The following is a 21,514-nucleotide window of genomic DNA, read 5'->3' as shown; positions in this document are numbered from 1 at the left end:
ACACTGAAAGGGTAAAAAAAAGAAATGAATGAAATTGTAATGGCTCACAGAAATATATTTATAGCTCTTCGTCACTCATCTTCCTAGTTTTCAGCATCTAGCTTTTACTACTGTTTTTACTTCTCTTTTACTAGAAGAGTAGGAGGCATATTACATGAATAGAAAAATACACATTTTTTTTTTTTAAAGGAGGACATGACACTCCTAGCTCCTAGTTATGGGTGGAGGACAGAGTTTATTGTAGCTATCATAAAGCTGTGAAGAGCACAGCCAGAGGCATCTGGAAGTGTCCAGACTGAACAGGGCCATGTGGGGCAGGGAGTGTGGAGGAGCAAGAGAGCAAAAGAGAAAACCAGTATCCAAGAAGCCAGGAGCAAACCAGAAGACTAAAAAAGAAGTGTAGCTGAAATGGCTGGGTTATATAGGGAAGAGAAGCTGGGGGCAGGGGCTCATCCTGGTCCCTGGGCTGTAGTTGTTTAGGGTACAAAGAGGGGTATGCCAGCCAGGATGGCCCTGAAACAGAGTCTGCTTTGATATGTTAAATAGATACCTCACTTAGTCATTTGTCTGAGGTTTGAGATCTAACATTATATTTACAAGATACATATTTATTGAATGAATAGAAAAATTGGGTCATACCTTATTGTAAGTGAAAAAATGACAGTCATTGAAATTACAGTACAATGAAAGCATATGTAACCAATCCTTCCAAAACATACTCCAGACAAACAAATAATCACAAAAGTAAAAGGGAAATTATTAATTAATAAATGAAAATATGTTTAGGAGGAATCAAAAGACATTTCTGTGAGGAAGTAACATACTGAGAATGGAAAGAAAAACTGAAATTAACCAGGTAAGAAAGTTTGGTCATAAGGGAAAAGGAAGAAGATATCTGGTTGTAGAACATGAAGGAATACTGGCAAAGAAAATATCATGTAGTGAAGGCTTTGGCTCATTGTAGGACCAAAAGGAGAGCAGGACTGAAACTTACTGAGATACTTGCAGTATTGGGGGAGGAGGAGAGAGGTCAGGGAATGAAGTCAAAAAGACATGGAAAAGATAGTAACTGTGTGCCGGGATAAGGGAGATACGTTTCTGATCTGCCTTTTATTTCCTTTTACAGGGTCAAGGATCAAACTCAAGGTCTCACACATAGCACTCTACCACCAAGTTACAGTATTAGCTCTTTAAGTCTGTTTCTTAAGAAGATCCATTTCATGCTAGGAATTATAACGCATGTGTGTAAGGTTCTGGGTTCAAAACCATGTTAAAAAAAAGTAATCCTATCTTGTCAATAATAGGACAAAATCACATCAAAAGCCTCAGTATGGAAAGGATATATCATACAATATACCCCCCCCAAAAAAAACTAATGACCAGCATTGACTCAAGGAAAATATCTATTGTCTCATACAGGCAAGGCAAGCACTCTACCATAAGCTGTATCCCTCCCTAGTCTTTAAACTGATGATGCCTAACCATGGAAAACCAAGGAAGGCTGCCAGAAAATTTTAAGACGCTGAACTCAGTCTAAATTTCAGGTAAGCAAGTTTTTCAGCATAAGTATGGCCAATGAAATATATTATTGGTGAGGCTGTCCATGCAGCTGGGTTATAGAGCCCTAGTCTTACAAGCACAAGGCCATGGGTTTATTCACAACAACACACACAAACACAAAAAGAAAAGCCAGAATTCATGGTAGCTGAGACATCAGAAATGGAATTTCAGTATGAACATGACCTCCAATGGTGTATAAACATATTATTTAGCAATATTTAATTAAGCTGGCAGTAGAGATATGTTAAAGTAGTTTCTTCTATGGAAATGGCAAGGATTCAATAGAAGTTGAGAAGGATATACATATTTTCAATATAATGTATTTTTATCATTTATTTAACATATGAAAGTTGACAAAATTCTATGTTTATTAGATAGGGTATGATGTTGTGGATTATAGTCCATCTCCCAGACAACAAGAGACCAATATAATAAAGTTTGGAATAAGAACTCGAATGTGGGACTGAAGAGATTGCTCAGCAGTTACTCCTTGTAACTCCAACTCCAAAGATTCTCAGATTCTCATTTTCTCTCTTTCTGTCTCCCCAAAATAAACATAATGTGTCTTGTAGCTTTGCCACACCTTATTGAAATCTTGCAGGCCTACTTCTCCTTTATCACTGACATGAGCATGTTATAATAATAATAATAATAATAAAAAACCAATGTCTTATGTCTTTGCAGTTGGGAAACTTGGCTTGAACACCAGTTTTATCCATTTTTTCATGGGCATGAGTTACTCTGGGGAAACTCAAAATCTGCTGACAAACACTTCTCATTTATAAAATGCAGATACTATCTGCACATAATGATGATTAAATGAGGTAATTTAATGACATAAAGATCAAATGACACGAAAGGTCTCAGTATCACTTAGTAAATTTAGCAAACAGGCATCTCAGGCAGCCCAGGCTGTACTTAAATTCAAGGTAATAGTGCTGGGATTGCAACAATCAACTCTTTATTTATTGAGAGAGGGTCTTCCAGATTTCAAGCTAGCACCCAACTCATTATATAGCTGAGGATGGCCTTGAACTCCTGCTTGTGCGTCCACCTCCCTAGTGCAAGCACGTGCTACCACTCCAATCTTATGCATTGCTGGGAACTGAACCCACAACTTCATGCAAGCTAGGCAAGCACTCTGAAAATCTGGCTATGGTAGGATCCCTCCTCTTCCTAATATCTCTTGACTCAGACCTGGTGGGGCTTTGTTTTCTTCCGTATTAAGTCAGCTCCACAACTTTAGTTCCCAACACCTCCAGCCTCTGGATTTTTTCCACTCTCCTCTATATGTGGGACAACTTAATTCATTCAAGCATTTATTTTCAAAAAGGACCCTTAAGTGCCAGGATTCACTTTACTTTTGAGAACTTCAGAGAAATATAGAAAAACTGCTTTTAATCGCCTTTTCTTTCATGCATACATTATTGGGTCTACTTCAGAACTTTCGCCTCAGCTCTGTTAATTTACTCTTTGGAGAAGGGCAGGAAAGCTCCTGAGAGTTAGACAGCTGACAACCGCCAGAGGAGGGCTCTCTGGCCCGCTTGAGCTTGCTGCGCGCGCATGCGTGAACCCCTCCCCAGTTATTTCCGGTCTCTGGAACCCTAGGCCCGGAAGCTGCGGGCGTGGCGGAAGCGCCGGCGGGGGGCGGGGGGACGCTGGAGAACAGTGTTCCCGACAGGCCTTTCGCCCCGCGCGGTTCGCTGAGGCTGGCGCGCTGTCAGTCATGGCGCTGTCCTCGCGGCTGTGGCGCTTTCTCCCTCTGCGGCGCGGAGCCCACCGCAGCGTCTGTCAGCTGGCGAGGCCCGGGGACAGCCATGGGCACGGTGGCGTCCGGGCATTCCTGGGCTCCGAGGTAACTCGCTGTCCTGTTCTCTGCAGGGCGTTGCGGGTGACCCCATCTCCGGGTTTGGAGATCCCTCATCGCATCCCCGCTAGACGTTCGTGGAGCTTGTGTCCTGCCAGCCTGCTGAGACAGCTGGCCTTGGGACAGAGGTGTGCGTCCTCCCTGCCCTTCCCGTCCGAAAACACAACAGGAAGGTGAAAGAACCGTTGGGAAAGTTGCTTCCTGCCAAGCCACCAAGGGTTAGGGCACTCGGGTTATTTATTACCTCAGACAGCCCAGCCTGTTGGCTCAAGGCTGTCTGTAGTTCCAGCTACTAGAGTCCGAGGCAGGATGGTCGCAAATTCAAGGTCGGCTTGGGATAGCGACTCAGTTCAAGGCCAGTCTGGGCAATTTAATGAGCCTCTGTCTGGAAACAAATAGTTAGAAAGAAAGAAAAGAAAAGAAGGAAGGCAAGTTTAGTGTTACAGCCCTTGCCTAGCACCCGGGGGCAAAAATGCTCGTGATATAACTTTGCATTTTTCAATAAATAAGATATTCTATTTTTTTTAAAAAATAATTGTCCTTGAGTTTGATTTCTACATATGTTAAAGCTGTCTGGAATTTAAAAAAGTTGTCCCAGTTCTGATATTTTTATTAGACTGGTCATGACCCTCTTTATTCTTGAAAAGGGATGACATCAGTCCTTATAATCCGTCTTTAAAATATATTTAACTATTTTATTATTTTAAGCTCTAAAATACGCCTTTAAATACATGCTTAATACTAATTCTTATTATCTGTGGTGTGTGTATGTCAGGAATCTAGTTACGGCTTAATTGGCTGTCTAGAATAAGATCTCTCATGAGGTTAAGTCGGGCTTTCAACTGTTGAGGTCTCATTTAAAATCTCAGGGTTTTGTTTTGTGGTTGTATTTGTTTGCTTATTTTGACAGAGCCCCTCTAATGGCTAAGGTTGGCATTGAATTTAATGTGAGGCCCAGGTGGTTTTCTTGCCTTAGCCTTCTGAGTGCTGGTATTTCAGGTGTGAAAATTACCAACAACTTTCCTTCCTTTTTTTTTTTTTTAATTTATGTGTAGGGGTGTTTTTCCTGCATGTATATCTGTGTATCAAATGCATGTCTAGTGTAGGTGGAGGCCAGAAGAGGGCATCGGGTTCCCCAGGAACTGGATTTAATAATGGTTGTTAGTTACCCCATGGGTGCTGGGATTTGAACCTGGGTCCTCAGGAAGAGCCCAGTGTTCCTAATGAGCTATTTCTCCGGCCTCTTTTTGTTTGTTTTATATCAAAAACTCAGTGGCAATAGGCAGATATTTTCTTCACAAGGCTGCTATTGCCAGCAGACATTGCAGCTGACTTCCCAGGGTAGAGGATAGGCATCGGTTCAAAGAGGAAGCTAAGAGTGTCAACTTTGTGGTCTTCTAACCACTTAATCTTGGAAAGTAAGGAGGGCAGCAAATCCACAGTATATGTAAAGGAAAAATATCACACAAGGGATAAATTGCCTTCTTGTGTTTGTGTGGTGGGGTTCGAGACAGGGTTTCTCTATGTAGCCTTAGCTGTCCTGGAACTGCTCTGTAGGCCAGGCTAACCTGGAACTCAGGGATCTACCTGCCTCTACCTTCCAAGTGCTGGGATTAAAGGTGTGCACCACCATGGCCTTCAATAAATTGCCTTTGACAACCAGATTTAGAAAACTTTATAGATGCTCAGACCCACTGTGAATAGAACTGAGTCTCCAAAATTGTTCCCTGACCTCTACATGTCATCTGGACTCACGTCATTCAATAATAAGTACAAGCTTTTAAAACCTTATGAACTGTTCTATTTCTGACTTTAGTTTAAGAGTATAGGAAACCAAATAAGCCATTTAAAACAAGAGTCATTTCAGAAGATTCTCATTGAAAAAATAAAGTGTTTGGTCAAAATAGATATGCAAGAGCAGCTACAGATATCTTGGTGTAGGATAGGTGAGAAATGTGGCTTGAATTTTAGTGGAAATTAAGTAAGTAGATTAATTCAAAGTATTTTATAGAATTACAGTTTCATGGTAGAGGTTAAGAGAAGCCCTATCTCCCCCTCAAAAAAAAAAAAAAAAAAAAAAAAAAAAAGTCAAGGAGAATTCTTTAGTTTCTAGCTGAAACAGCCTAATGAATGGTGGTACTACTTACTGTGATATGATTTGAGGGGTAAAGGGGAAGTGAGTTCTATTTTGGGTTGTATTAGGAGGGCCACGTTGGCATATGGGATAGGTAAGTAGCTCAATAGGTCTGCCAATTACCTTTTGACTTACTTTTGTCAGTGTGTGATGATTGTTTTATTTTGTTTTTGAGCTCAGTTCTGGCTGGCCTGGAACTGATAGAGATCCATCTGTCTCTGCCTCCAGTATACTGGGATTAAATACAAGCTCCGCCACAATGGGTTCATATATAATTGTATTTTTCAGCCATGGTAAAATATTCAAAGTATCTAATATTATATCAAGAAGGAGGCCTTATATCCATCATAGGGGAATTCTAATATTTAAGAGGAAGATACTCTAGCAATAATGACAAAGAAAAGGGATAGAAAAAACATACTCTTTTCCATCTAATGATTTTTTTTTTTTTAATTTCTGGCTTTAAAGTTGGTCAAATTAATGTTGATGAAAAAATTCTGAGAGTATGCTTTTTTAATATAAGAAATGGTTTAAAAAATTGTAATTGCATTTTACTTTCTGTATATGTGTTCAGATGCATGCTGGAGTGTACATGTGGAGGTCAGTGGAAAATCTATGGGAATCTGTTTTCTCCTTTGATCCTGTGGGTTCCAGGATTGAATTCAAGTCATAAGACCGTGGTAGCGGGTGCCTTTATTTATTGAGTCATCTCTGTGGTTCCCTCAAGATATTTTTGTTGCTGTTGTTTAAGAACTCATTATAAAAAGCATTACATCCTACTTTAGAGGTACAAGGTGAAATGGCATATTCTAGCTGTTGTATATATTCTTAAAGTTATCAGTGTCTTGGAGGTATCTTGGGCCTTTGATTTTAACCGCAGAAACATTATTTACTTTCCCAGACATAAATAAAGGGTTGCTTGATATTAAACTGAGAAGAACTCAGCAGATGAACTGTTTGTCAGTTTATGAATTTACAGTGAAGAATATAGTCACTCAATGGTGATATATCTATACCTTTTAAGAAAGTTGTGTATTGGTTCACAAAACATTGGACATTCTAAATGTGAAATTTTTCTCAAATTATAGTAGTATATACAACATTTCTACTGTGTCATTACTTGTGGATTAGTAGGCTGCTAATAATTAATGTTAAAAATCTTGGTCTTTCCATTTGCTTTTTTAGGCACTAACATCACCCTTTATAAATCTGGCATAACCCTCTCCCTAGTCCAACATTTTTTCTCCTTTTCCTCCTCTTTTTTTTTTTTTTTTTTTTTGACAAGATCTTGTGTATCCTAGGTATGTAGCCAAGGGTGACTTGAACTCCTGATTTTCCTGTGCTCACCTCCCCACCTCCCTGGTTATTTCTGTGATTATAAGAGCAGCATCAAGCCCAGTTTATATGGTGCCGAAGAGTCAACCCAGGGCTTCTTATATGCTAGACAAGACTTTACAAACTACTCTATACCACTAGCCTGTCTTTAAAAATTAAGAATGCACCTAGAACATTAAATGCTATTTTGCTGTTGATTTGTTTTCAGTTTACTGGTGCTAAAATCTTGAGTATTCATTTAAAAAAATATTTATTTTATGTCTTCACACACACCAGAAGAGGCAATCAGATGCCATTACAAAGGGTTCTGAAATACCATGTGGTTGCTGTGACTTGAACTCAAAACCTGTGGAAGAGCAGCCAGTGCTCTTAACTGCTGAGCCATCTCTCCAGCCCCAAGTATTCATTTTTGACAGAACATTCAGTAAATTAGAGTGTGGTGTATTTCCCCTTTTCTAGGCTAAGACCATATCAGTAGTTTAGATGTAGATTAAATATGGATTGTGAGAGAATCTAGATGAGTTGGTGAGTTTTGTTTGTTTGTAAAAACAGAACAATAGATAGATAGAGCTCAGTGGCAGTTGTTAAGAATACTTGATGCTCTATCAGAGGACCCTGTTTCTGTTCCTAGCACCTACACAGTGGCTTGCAACCTTTGGAAATTCCAGTTCTAGAGGATCTGACCTCTACATGGCCATAGAATATATACATGTACATAGAATATATACATACTTGCAGGCAAAGCACACATGCACATAGAATAAAATGAATGAATCCAAAATCAAAACAAAACAAACTAAAAAAGGAACAATTAGGAGAATACAGTTCTCATTTACCTTAATAAGGAACACTGAGAAGAGAAGATTTGGTGGGAAGAGTTCTGTCTTGAAATTCCTAATACAGTTCATGTAGAGACAGATGTTGACTGAGTTTAGAAGTTTAGAAGACACATCCAGGCTAGAGATAGAATGGGTGAAATCTGGCATTTAAAACTGTGATAGGAAATAAGGTCACAAATGCAAAACAGATTGAGGATTAAGCTCTGGACACATATAACAGTTAAGGAGATATTGGACATGAATTAATAAAAAAGAAGGAACAGTTATGAGACAGGAAGAAATCCAAGGCAATAATATTTCAAAAACAAATAACTGTTAAGAGTAGCAAAACACAATGCTTGAAAAGTACATTACAAAGAAGATAGTTTTGAGCTGATGAGTATGTTTATTATCTTGATTGTGGTAATGAAAATGGGTTTTCCCAGGTTATACAAGCCTTAAAATTGTATCTTCAAGTATGTAGCTTATTCTATGTAAATATTCCAATAAAGCTGGTTTTAAAATTTAGTATCAGCTCATGAATTGTGTATTTTCATTCTTATAATGTATTTTTCTAAGAGGAAATAATTGGCTGTCGGATGCTGTTGATATATCAAAGTACAATGAGAATTCAGAATTGACCACAGGAAATATAAAGTGATTATTCTAAATTTGAAAATTGAACTCCCAAAATGCTTCAAAATTCAGGGCATTTGAGTGCCATAGAATTGGAAATCCCCTGCTACCTTCTTGTAACATGTCAAAGTTAAAACACAGGCACATTAATAATATTACACTAATTATTTATAAACTGTGTACAAAGATTATAAAAGCCATAAATTAATTTCATGGATATACTAGGGTCCTATGCATATGATCTCTTTTCATGTTTCTACAATATTCCAATATCTGAGAAACAAAACAATACTTAGGTGTCATTAATTAGAATGCCATACATAGAGTGGTTTGGTGGTTAAACTATTGGTTAAAAATGAATTTGTAATTTGTTCATGCCTCTCCTTTTGGACTATGAAGGCAGGGCGACCAAAAGTTCAAGGTTATTCTCAGCTACGTAATGAGTTCAAGGTCAGCCTGGGCTACCAGAAACACTGTCTCAAAAAAATATTATTTTTGTGGGTTCAAGAGAAAATGGTAACTAGAAAGTGGAAACAGGTAAACAGGATGGAGGACTTTTTGAAAGAGTTGGGAATGGAGATTGAAATAAGATTTTAAATCAAGGGGAAGTGTGTGTGTTTAACTTTTTTTTTAGTACTGAGATAAACATAGATCTCCCAAGGACTTTATCACTGAGCCACATATCTGGCCTAAGGTTGTTTTCAGAAGGAAAAAAAAAAATTTGGCTGGAACCTTATAATCCCATCTCTGGAAGCAGAGATAGTAGGACCAGGAAGATACTCAAGTCCAGCTTGGGCTATAAAGTGGGACCCTATCTCCAAAAGATTGAAAAAAAAAAAAATTACAGGCTGCATTATAATAAAGGTAATAGTTTGTTTTTAATTTCATCAAACAATTTGAAAGAAAGGAGAAAATGATACTATTTCAAATAAAGTGATGGAAGAAAGAGTTGTAGGAGTGACATGTGTTTGTCCTTGTAATTGGTTGAAATAATCTAGTTATGATCATGAATTAATTTCATTCTGCTTGTATATTTTGTTGTTTGAGTCTGGGCCTCAGGTCCATCCTAGTTGGCTTTGAACTGAAACTCAGCAACTCTGTTGTTGAGACTGGCCTTGAATATCTTTCTGGTCTGCCTGCTGAGTATTGAGATTATAGGCTTGTGCTACTATGTCCATCTTAAATATATTCATCATCTATTTAAAAACTGTAGGGTCTTTAGACAATATCCTCACTGACAGCTGGGGTTTTTTTTTTTTTTTTTTTTGGTTTTGTTTTTGTTAGTTTTTTTTCAAGACAGAGTTTTCCTACATAGCTTTGGAGCCTGTCCTGGAACTCGCTTTGTAGACCAGGCTGGGCTCGAACTCACAGAAATCTGCCTGTCTTGGCCTGGAGAGTGCTGGGATTAAAAGTGTGCACCACTAATGCCCAGCTGAGAGCTGTATTTTTTTATGTTTAGTAATATTATAGTTTTTAGCTTGTCTGCAGTTAGTATTTGTTAGGTGTAGGTTTAGAAGATCATTAATTAATTGATAAATTTATTATTAATATTATTCTATACAATTTATAGTACCTATGTCTCTGTAAAGGATTTTCATAATAATGTGACAGTCACTTTTACCATATTAACTAATTAGTTAATTCATTAATTAAATTTGAGGTTCTGGAGCTTGAAATAAGTGCCTTGTGCCTGACGCTTTACCCCCGACTTTCATTCTTAGTCTACAAATGACTTTTAGACAAACTACTACTTCCATTACTAAGATAGACTGTATGCAAAGTTTGAAAAGTTTACTCAGAAATTGGTAAACTTTTTTTTTTTGCTTCTAGCAGTCTATAATTACTTGCTTTGGAGGTGAGAGAAAATGGATATGTTTTGTTTGGGTCTGCAAATTCTTCATGATTTCAGAGTCTCGTAATTTTAATATATTATTTTCTCTAGGTAATAGGAAACACAAGACCTTTCAAGAGAGGCCTTTTGTTCTCAGCCTTGTCTTATTTGGGTTTTGAAACCTATCAAGTCTTTTCCCAGGCTGCTGTGGTTCATGCCACAGCCAAAGGTAAGAGTAAGCTAAAATTCTTGATTTATTTTGTGGATGGATGAATGTGTAACCCTGTGTGCATATGCCAGAGGTTTATGTTGTGGCTTCCTCTTTGGCTCTCCAACTTTACTATTATTTGTTTATGCATATGGGTTTTATGTCTGCATATACCTGCACACCAGAAGACGGCATCAGATTCCATAGGGGTAGAGTTATAGACTGTTGTGTGCCATCATGGGTGTACCAGGAATTGAACCCAGGACCTCTGGAAGAACAGCCAGTGCTCTTTAACTGCTGAGCCATTTCTCCAGCCATCCCATCCAACAGTGACAAAGTCACTGAACCTGGAGCTCTGCTTCCCAGTGCTGGGATAACAGATGTGTGCTGCCACAATCAGCTTTTTATCTGGGTGCTAGGGTTCTCCATGCTTATAGCATGCTCTTTATTCTCTCAGCCAGCTTCCTAGTGTTCTAAATAGCATTGTTTTCTGTACTTGTGAAACACACAGGATTACTGGTGTGAATGATTGCCCTTAGATCTGGGTGGTGGTGTTATCTTGATTCTTGACTGTCAGTTTGCATATTTTCCATGTGTTAAACCCTAAATAAAGAAAACACAGAAGTATGGAAATTTTACTTGTCTGAGGAAACATATTTTATCGTTGTGAGCCTAGCCTTTAGCTGCTGAGTTGTCTTTCCAGCCCCCCAGCAAAATATAAGGATTATTTTATTTTTGTCTTGATGACTTTGATGTGACTGCAGTTCATTTAACAACAATAACAAAGAAGAAAGAAAGCCAAAGTTTCCTAGCACATATACAGGTTTCACACCATTGGCATTTCTTTGAAAAAGCTTTGCAGAAGTGTTACAAATTTGTATGTATTTATTTTAGGTCTGGTTTAAGATTTTATTGTATAGTTGTTTCTCACCTCATCTTAGGATATCCATATTGCCATAATTTAGTTTGAAAGTAATTTACTCTAAAAGTTTAGATTGTTTTATAAAATGTGCTTTCTCTGTCAGCAGCATAGCTTATTTTTAAATATTTTCAGGACAGTGCAGAATATTAAATAAGAGAACAACCAATTTTCAGATATGTACATGGAGTGGTCTGCATGCTCCTACCCAAGTACCTATATGAGCCTGTAGTACTATAACTGTATTTTTTTCACATTCTATTTATTTTTCAGAATTCCTTTTTAGAAACAGAGGAGATTACACATATTTTTAAACCCTGTATATTATACTGTATTATGCTAAAATATTTAATAACGAAATTGGAGCTAAGTGGTTTGAGAAGTTATTAGAATATACACAAAAAGATTATTCACTGCACTAATGTAATTTTTAAATTACTGGCCGGATGAGATATAAAATTCCTGTTAAAAGCATTAATTAGTTTTCAGGCATTGTAGAGTAATAAAGGAATAAAATTAACTTTCTGTTTATATATTTTCATGAATCTATTTAGATTTACCAAGCAATATATTTTACCATTGTATTAATGGTAAATAATATTCTGGCAAAGTTGGTAACTTAAGATAGTACAAACTTATTAAGTTGTTCATTGGGATACTTGTTGAATCCCAGAACATGGGAAGTTGAGGCAGGAATATGAATCCCCTATTACCATGTACTACATATTGAGAGTTAAAAAAAAAAAGGGACTATCTTAGTGATTAAGACCACCTGCCGCTATTACAGAGGACTCAGGTTTAATTTCCAGCAACTACATCATAGCTAGTAACTGTAACTTTAGTTGTAGGGATCCAGTTGTGTTCTGGTGTCTGCAGGTATTGTATTATACACATGGTACAAGCAAGACAACAATAATACACATAAAAATAAAAATGAATAAACCTCAAAAATATGTTAAAATAAAATTACTTCATTATAAGCATGATGAAATTGCTACTTATCCTAAAACTTGTATGTTTAAAAACAAACGTTGCAAATCAACTATTTATCATATATATATATATATATATATATATAATAAAATGGACTAGAATTTTAAGCAAATTTCATAAATTTAAGCAAAATTCTTAAGTATATTAGAATTCATCCTAACTAATTAGATGGAAGTGCAATTAGTTAGAAAATATGTTTAATAAATTTTAGTATTTATTTACTGTTGTCATCCAATTTTGTAAGTAATATAATTGGTGATATTAACTTACAGTATGGTTATGCCATGAATTTCATGGTTTTGTGTTTGTCTAATATATTTTAATTTTTTAAACTTAAACTTTTAACCTCAAAAAACACTATGACTAAAATAAAATGGCACTGGAGAGATGACTAAGTGGTCAAAAGCACTGCCTACTCTTCTAGAGGACCTGGGTTCCATTCCAGCACCCACATGGCAGCTCATATCATCTTAACTTCAGTTCCAAAAGATCAGCATCCTCTTCTGGCTTCTTCACTCACCAGGTACACACATGATGCACAAACATACATGTTGGTAAAACGTTCATATATGTAAAGCAACAAAATCAAGATAAATAATAAATAGGATACAGGCTTATAGGAGGTATAATATAATAAGGTACCCTTATAGAAGGCAAAATCTAAATCAGTGTGTATCTTAGTAATAACTGAAATTTCCTGGGATTCAGACTTACCGTGTTTGGTAAACAACCAAATTTGGGGGCATTAGATTGTGATTAATGTTTTTATTAACAATACTTTATAGCCATGTGTACTTGTTTTAAGAGTTGGAAGGAATACGGTGCCAGTAAATTATGTTTCAGATTATCTGTGTAGTTAGCTTTGTCTAAGTTTGTTACAAGTTTGACTTTTTCTGTAACGGAATGTATGTATAAATTAGATAATAAGAGAATATAGTAAAATAGTGTTAGTTCTACAAGTAGATAGAGTATATTATTTTCTTTAAAATGTATTGTGTTTGTGTGTGTGTAAAAGAGAGGGGATGAGGTGGGGATGGTACATACATTTATCCAAGGAGGACAGAAGAGTGTGTCTGATACTCTGCAGCTAGAGCTATAGATGGTTGTGAGCCACCTGACACGTCTACTGGGAGCCAAACTCTAGCCTTTACCACTGAACCATCTCTCCAGTTCCTATATCATCCCTTCCTACAGTGCATGACACTTACTAAATAACAGCAGCAGCAAAAACATTATAGTTTCTATGCCATAAATTCCTAACAAGGAATCATTCTTTTTCATTGTTTTTAAAACTGTATTCATTAAATTTAGTATCCTATATTCTCTGAGTTGTATCCTCTGTGGTTTTAGTAGATCACTTACTATACTTATTTCATACTTACTGCTACAATACTTTTTTATGGACAGTTCAGAATCTGATTTAAAAGTAGTTTCTATGTCTGGTTTTGTTAGCATATCTAACAGTGGTAATTCTTGTTTTCATTTTATGATTTTGGAAGTTGAAGAAATACTTCAGCAAGCAGACTACTTATATGAAAGTGGAGAAACAGAGAAGCTTTATCAGTTGCTCACACAATACAAGGAAAGGTAAGGAATGTATGATTTATCCGGGTTTCAGGTTAACTTAAAAAGTTTTTGTTAACAATAAAATGGTTCTTGGTATTAAACTTTTTGTATAACTTTTTATTCAAAGTAGTATTTCTTAGAGTTCAGTTTATAATAAATCATAATTTAAAGTAAATGATTGGAAAGTGATATTTAAATCTCATTGATTTGTAAAAATTGCTCCTATTCTGCTAGTATGTTGAAATTTTTTTCTATTATGCATTGGTTTACAAAATTATCACTAAACATATTCATTTTTCATCACCGATTTTTCTTGTTTTTTAAAAATGTAATTCCTAATTGATATAAGTCTTCATGAGTGCATTGTTTGGGCATTTGACAGTGCTTATTTGAAAAGTAAGCTGAGGTATAATTATTCCATGTTACTAAATAATAAGCATACTTTTTTGATACCGTTAGCTTCAATGATTTACGTGAATGCTATTTTTCATCCTCAAAGAGAAAATACAAATTAGGTTTAAGCACACACACATTTAATAAAAAGTAATTCAAGGTTAAAACATTTTTATCAATTATGATTTCTAGTTTATTAGCCATTTTTATTTTATATTATGTTTAAATAATAGTTCTTCAAGGAGTCCAGTCCCCTTACTTGACATATGTCATACAACATCATGTCAGTGAAACTTGGGATTTAGTTTGTGATTACATTTGTTCAATCATTCATTCATATACAAATAAGTAACTTTTTCTTTTCTTTTTTTTTTCTTTTCTTTTTTTTTTTTTTTTTTTTTTTTTTTGCCAAATGTATTTGGAGTAAAGGATTTGGCAGTTGCAGTTTTTTGTTTGTTTGTTTGTTTTTAATTTATTTATTTTTTACATTCCAATCCCAGTTCCCCCTTCCTCCTTTTTTCCTACTCCTTCCACTCCCCCATCCTCCCATCTGCTCCATAGAGAGGTAAGGCCTCCCATAGGATGTCTACTAAGTCTGTCCCATCATCAAATTGAATCAGGACCAAGGCACCCTTCTACCTTGACCCTTGTAACCAGGCTGGGAAAGGTATCTCTCCATATAGAATGTGCTACACTAAGTTAGTTTGTACATTAGTGTTAGGTCTTGGACCCACTGGCAGTTGCATTTTTAGAGTATGGCCCTGTCCATAAAGCTAATGTATTTTATGGTACTATCTGAAACAGGAGTTACATAAAGTACAGTGTTAGTAAATCAAGCCTCATGTTACATGTTGAGCTTCAAGACAAGTGTTCAAATAACTGAATACAAAATCATTTTTTAAAGAAGTCAGTGTCTTAGGTATTATATAAAAATGTTAATGTTTGCAAATAATTTGGAAAATTTCAATAGATTTTAGTAAATAAGGAAGTTTATGAAGGAATAGTATTAAAAATATGATACTTGGTGTATCCTAACTAAGCTGAAAGAACTTTCATTAGTGTTGTGATCTTTAACAGTTTTTCAGTGTGAATTAAGATGGTTTTATATCTTGTCCAAAATTAGTGAAGATGCAGAGTTACTGTGGCGGTTGGCACGAGCATCACGTGACATAGCACAGCTTAGTAAGACTTCAGAAGAAGAAAAAAAAGTTTTGGTATATGAAGCCCTAGAGTATGCAAAAAGAGCACTGGAGAAAAATGAATCAAGTTTTGCTGCTCATAAGGTGAGTTAATAAAATGTTATGTGATGAAGACTATGTTGATGTCTACCTGTTATTCCTAACTTATGTGAGGATGCTCAATTTTAAAGGACTAGGGACAGGATTGCTAGTTTTGAGTTTGAACAGGTAGTCTAACTCTGTTAGTATGCTTGATAAAATACTTTTGCGAATGCTTATGAGTGCCCATTTTTAAACAAATGCTATAAGTTAACGATCTTTGCACTTAGTATAGCAAGCACTTGACATAATATGTTCAGTGCTGAACATGTTGGTATAAACCTGTAATCTCAGTATGGGGGAAGCAAAGGCAGGAGAATGGAGAGTTCCAGGAGAGCTAAGGCCACATTGTTAAGATCTAGTTTGAACCAACACCCAACACCTCTGCCCCCCTTTAGTGTTTCTTTTTCTTACTGTTTCTGGTGTATGAGACAGTGGGAATATAGCAGCTGGAAAACTGAAAACTAATGTGAATCCCGTATCTTAGCTAGTTTCTGCATCTCCTTACTGTTTTTCAGCAGGTTTTCAGTAATTTAGAGAGATTGGTGGTTGTGTCAATGGCACCTTCAATTAGGACTTTTTCCCCTTCCTTCCTTCCTTCCTTCCTTCCTTCCTTCCTTCCTTCCTTCCTTCCTTTCCTTTCCTTTCCTTTCTCTCTCTCTCTTTCTTTCTTATGTACACAATGTTCACACCAGAAGATGCACTAGATCTCATGATAGATGGTTGTGAGGCACTATGCAGTTGCTGGAAATTTTACTCAGAATCTCTGGAAGAGTAGCCAGTGCTCTTAACCTCTGAACCATGTCTCCAGTCCAAGACTTTTTTCTTTTAAGAAGAAAATTTAAAAACAGTTTTAAAAATGTTGCTTTCTTTATTTGTATGAGTGTTTTACTTGTGTATGTGGATATATAGTCACCATGTGCATCCCTAGTACCCTTGGGCAGTTAGAAGAGGACATTGGATCCCTTAGAACTAGAGTTGATGGACAGTTGTAAACCACCACATGGGTACTAGAAATGAACCAGGTCTTCTGCAAGAAGTGTTCTTAATTGCTGAGCCATCATTCCAGCTCTTTCCATTTTAGTTTCTTTGTAGCATTTTTACAAGTCATCCTGTTGGGATTTATATTTCATTGTCTATAGATCAATTTGAGGAGGATCGTAATGATATTAAGTATTTTACCCAGTTTCTACTTATTTGAATCATTAATGTTTTTCAGCAGTGTTTTGTATTTTCATAGTACTTGTTGACTTAATTTGGTTAAAATCATTCTCAGACATTTTTTGAGTCTCTTAATTGTGTACTTGAAAATTTTTTGAGATTATTGGTGGTGTATAAGAATGCAAGTATTTTTTCATTTTGATTTTTATATCCTGTGTTTGAAAATTATCTATTAGCTCTATTAAGATTCTATTACAGATGTAAGATCAGTTGATATCATCTATTAGTTTTGCTTTGTATTTTCTTTTTCCATTTGAACACTTTTCCCCCCCCAAGACAGATTTCCTCTGTCTAGAAACTCACTATGTAAACCAGACTGGCCTTGAAGCTCTGACTGCCTCTGCTTCCCAAGTGCTGGGATTAAAGGCATGTGCCATCACTTCCCAGCCCATTTGAACCCTTTTTGAAGTACTTTTTCATTCCCAGGTCCCTGGCTAGAACCTTAATTAAATACAGTGTTGAGTAGTAGTGACCCTTTGTCTTATTCCATATTATTGAAAGAAAGATACTATAATTAGAGAACATCCTTTTTTAATTTATCTCAATTTAATTTATGTGTACATGTATGTATCTGTATGTGGGTATGTCATGTGAGTGCAGGTGCCCTGGGATCCAGGCATTGGATCCCCCTGGAGCTGGAGTAATAGGCACTTGTAAGCTTTCCAATGCAGGTTCTAGGGGAATCCAACTGGGGTCCTCAGCAAGAACAGTGCTCAAATGCTAAGCTACCTCTGTAGCTCAATCTCTATTTTGAAAAAAAAAGAAAAAAGGTGACATTTATTTAAATTATTATTTTTTCCCAGTGTGTTGCTTGTATTGTTTTTATTAGTAAATCTTTTAAAATTAGTATATATTAATCATGCAAAAAAGAGATCACTGTGACGTTTTCAGAGGTGCATATAAATTACCCTCACTATGCTGTCTTATCTACTGTCACCTACTTTATGTCCTTCCATATTCCTAATTGTTTCCTTTTACTTCCTTTTAGGAGGCTCATAAAGATAGTTTTAAGGTATAACGGAATTTGACCATATTCACTTCTTATATAATTGCTCTATTCACTCTCCCATTTCCTCTTGCTAGATACTTTTATTCCTCCAATTTCTCTGTTTTCATGTCATACATATGGGTTTATGTGTCTGTATAAAAATCTAGACTCCACAAATGAGAAAAAAAAAAAAAACCAGACAACTTTTCCTGACTTATTTTGCTTAGTATGATGTGTTCATTTCCCAGAAAATCAGAAAATGACATAATTCAGTTATGATTCTTTATGTATATATGCCACATTTTCTTTAAAAATACTAATTATTTAGGTTAGTGAACAGTTATGGGTTTCATTATGACCATATTTTCAGTGTTTATTCATAGACTAATCCCATAGCATTGTGATGGTGACTAATACTACAATAAACATTGGATGCACACGTGTTTCTGTGATATGATCACTAAAATTTGAGTATGTACCCCAAAATTAATTGGGTCATATGGTAGCATTTTTTAATTTGTGTGTGTCTGTATGTCTTTCTGTCTCTTTGTCTGTCTGTCTGTGGGCATTTATATACCTTGTCTTCAGCCTCTCATATTGTGTTGTCTATGTACTTTACCCAATCTACTAGTGAGTCTTTGCTTGACTTCACTGACTACTCTTATAGTCATCCTTTGAATTCTCTGGGATTTCATCTCACTCATTCTGATTAGAATCCATTATTAGGAATTGGTAATTTTTGGAGGAGTCATGTTGCCTTAATTTTTCAAATTTCTTATGTTTCTGATGGAACATGGACATCTGGTATTAGCTTACTGATTTAAAAGTGGGGGTGGGGTGGGCATGTTGTTACTTGCTTTAAATCCCAGTACTTGGTAGGCAGAGGCAGGTCAATCTCTCAGTTTGAAGCTAGCCTGTTCTACAAAGAGAGTTCCAGGACAGACTGAACTGCCATCCCCCCCCAAAAAAAGACTTGTACTTTCTCCCTGTATTATTTCAGTTAACAAGTTTGTGATTTTCCAATATGATTAGGTTGTAATAGAGTTGTGTTATGTTTTTTCTCATATAGGATATATATATATATATATATACACTCAATGGTTCTGTAGCAAAACCCTCAGTTTATGTGCCCAGAATCTTATGCTGAGGACCTATAGAAAGTATAGTAATAACCTAAATCAGAGCCAACTTCTACTTCAATTCCAGTAACTTAGGGAGATTAAAGAATGAGGATATTATAGTATCTGACAATGCACTTATTGCCAGGGATAGGACAAGAAGGAAAATAAAATGAATAAGCCTAGTATCTGTAAGAGCAATGGAGAAATGACAGAAGGAAGGCGTAAAGAAAAGGGGACCTATAAACAAGAAAAGAGATAGGTAGTTTCAGATCCAAAAGAAACCTGGGACAAGTGACTAACTGTGGGGCCTATTGGCGTGCCAAAAAAAACCATGCTGGCATCCATGCTCTCTCAGCATTGCAAGTACCTGTTACAGAGTCCATGCTGTCATCCTGCCTCCTCTCAGTTCTTCTCACTCCACCCCTACCCTAAACTTCTCCAGCTGATGGGCTTCCCATCCCTAGCTTCTCGTTCCTATTAACCCTGCCATCTCAGCCACGTACTTTGTTCTCTCTCTCTCTCTGTGTCTCTCTCTGTGTCTCTCTCTGTCTCTCTGTCCCTCTCCTCTTCTCAGGGCCTGGTTCAGTCTACTGGCCATGTTCAAGGTACTACTTTCTCTCCCTGCTTTGGACTCTTCTGAATACTTCTGGCAATATTCTCCCTTACAGCTAGAATAAAAATCCTCCCTTCAACCTACCTTGGAGCAGTCATGTTCTCACTTATACAGATAGCATGAATAGTGGAGTGGATAGAAACTTGCACCCATACAACCTAAAACAGTCTCTGTGCCTGAGAGACTGAGGCAGGGAGATCTCCCACTCTCAGACAGCCTGGGTACATTGGGAAAGACTGTCTCCTGAGGGGAGAGAGAGAATGGGAAGGAGTGAGAAGAATTAAAATTAAATAGCAAATTGTGTTTTTATCTATACAGTCACTTTCATGAGTACAGGTATAAACTATTTAGTGCCTTGTGTGTAGGAGCAGAGTCTTTCTGGTCACTCATGAATGTACAGATTCATACTGTCTCTGTGGTCATTCACATGTGTAATGACTCTATTCAGTCACTTGCTTTAGAATAGATGCAGACTGTCTGGTATAGTCTGTGGCAAATGCACAGGCAAAGCTTTTCTCTATGTTAATGGTTGTTGACCTTAATGCTATGACCCTTTAATACAATTCCTCATGTTGTATTTCCCAACCAGAAATGTATTTCATTGCTACTTTATAATGGTAATTTTGCTACTGTTATGAATCAAAGTGTAAATATGTAATATGCAGGATATCTGATATGAAACCCCCAAAGGGGCCACAACCCCTAGGCTGAGAAATGCTGCTCTATGCAGTTACCTGACTACATGTGTGTTGTCTCAGTGCTATCATTTGTCTTAGTGTAGATGCAGATCCTATTTCTAGGCTATTGAATTTTTCAGTTCAAATAATATATGGATAAATTGTAGCATATAGATTCCCCTAGGTGTAAGCTCTTTATATGGGTGCTGGTAACTGAACTTAGGTCTTCTGAAAGAACATTGTATCCACTTTACTGTTGAGACATCTCTCAGGTCCCTTTAGTTTCTATTTTAAAAAATAGATTCATCGTGTGTGTGTGTGTGTGTGTGTGTGTGTGTGTGTGTGTGTGTGTGTGTGTGTGCGCGCGCGCGCACGCGCGCATGACATACCCTGCTAGTGAAAGTCAAAGGACAACTTGTGGGAGTTCAGTTTCTCTTTCTACCACGTGGTCTCTGGGATTGAATTTAGGACATCAGGCTTTGTAGCAAGTGCCTTTACTTGCAGAGCCATCTTGCTGGCTGTAGTTCTAGCTTTAGATCTTTAGACATAGTTTCTGTGTTCAAATATGAATAGTATATTCAAGAAACTTCTCCATGTCATGTGATGTTACTGTGGACTTGTGAGATAGGACCTTAATGATGTTTTGGTACATTTCTACTATATCTACTTTCTTCAGCGTTCTTGTCATGAATATTAAATTTTTATGCAGCTCTTGAAATACTTATGATTTCTGCATATTGATGTGTTGTATCACATAATTATGTACATTGAGTGATTCTTCATGTCTGAGAGGAATCCTGCTGTGGTGAATATTCTGCTTTGTCACTTCATTATTGTAAATAATCTTTAATGTGTTACTGGACTGATTGTAAGTATTTTCTCAGAATTGCACCTATTCACTGGAGATACTGTTGTACTCTATAACTTTTTTTTTGTTGTTGTTGTCTTTCTTTGGTTTGATAATATCCATCTACTTGTGTCTTTAATACAGATACTTTTAAAAATAAAGCAATAACTACAGTATACATTCAGAAGTAATGGCTTTTACTTTGGCAAGTCTGGTGCTGCTTTGTAAATCTAAAAGCTCGAACTGATTACCTCTCCCTACTTTAACCAAACAGGAGGGGTATTCTCTATGACATGCTGCTTGGAACTGGGGATGGCATACACTGGCAAATTTCTCCCACTTCTTTGTGTAGTACTTCTTATTAGAATGCCGAAACCAGGAGCTGTAATCTCATTAATTTATTTCCTTGACTCTTGTAAGGGATTTTTGGGTTTCAGCTATTAAAATTGATTTCAGTGAAGAAAAAACCTCTAATAGTCTTTCTTACTCTACTACTGCTGTCTTACCCTG

At 36.5% G+C, this 21,514-nt stretch overlaps 1 protein-coding gene across 1 annotated transcript in view; it reads left to right on the top strand.

The window, feature by feature from the left end:
- Positions 1-3,217: 3,217 nt before the first annotated feature.
- The window catches only part of Rmdn1 (regulator of microtubule dynamics 1), a 29,630-nt gene continuing 11,333 nt past the window's right edge, over positions 3,218-21,514 (top strand). Inside the window, exons 1-4 of the mRNA XM_051198437.1 lie at positions 3,218-3,415; positions 10,293-10,410; positions 13,801-13,888; positions 15,384-15,543. Coding sequence (XP_051054394.1) covers positions 3,287-3,415; positions 10,293-10,410; positions 13,801-13,888; positions 15,384-15,543 — 495 coding nt within the window. The 5' untranslated portion in view covers positions 3,218-3,286. The remainder of the gene's footprint in view (positions 3,416-10,292; positions 10,411-13,800; positions 13,889-15,383; positions 15,544-21,514) is intronic.

The sequence above is a fragment of the Phodopus roborovskii genome, unplaced genomic scaffold (genome assembly GCF_943737965.1).
Source record: "Phodopus roborovskii unplaced genomic scaffold, PHOROB, whole genome shotgun sequence".
Classification (NCBI taxonomy): domain Eukaryota; kingdom Metazoa; phylum Chordata; class Mammalia; order Rodentia; family Cricetidae; genus Phodopus; species Phodopus roborovskii.
The sequence above is the reverse complement of the archived record's forward strand: the minus strand, read 5'-3'. Positions and strand labels throughout refer to the sequence as shown.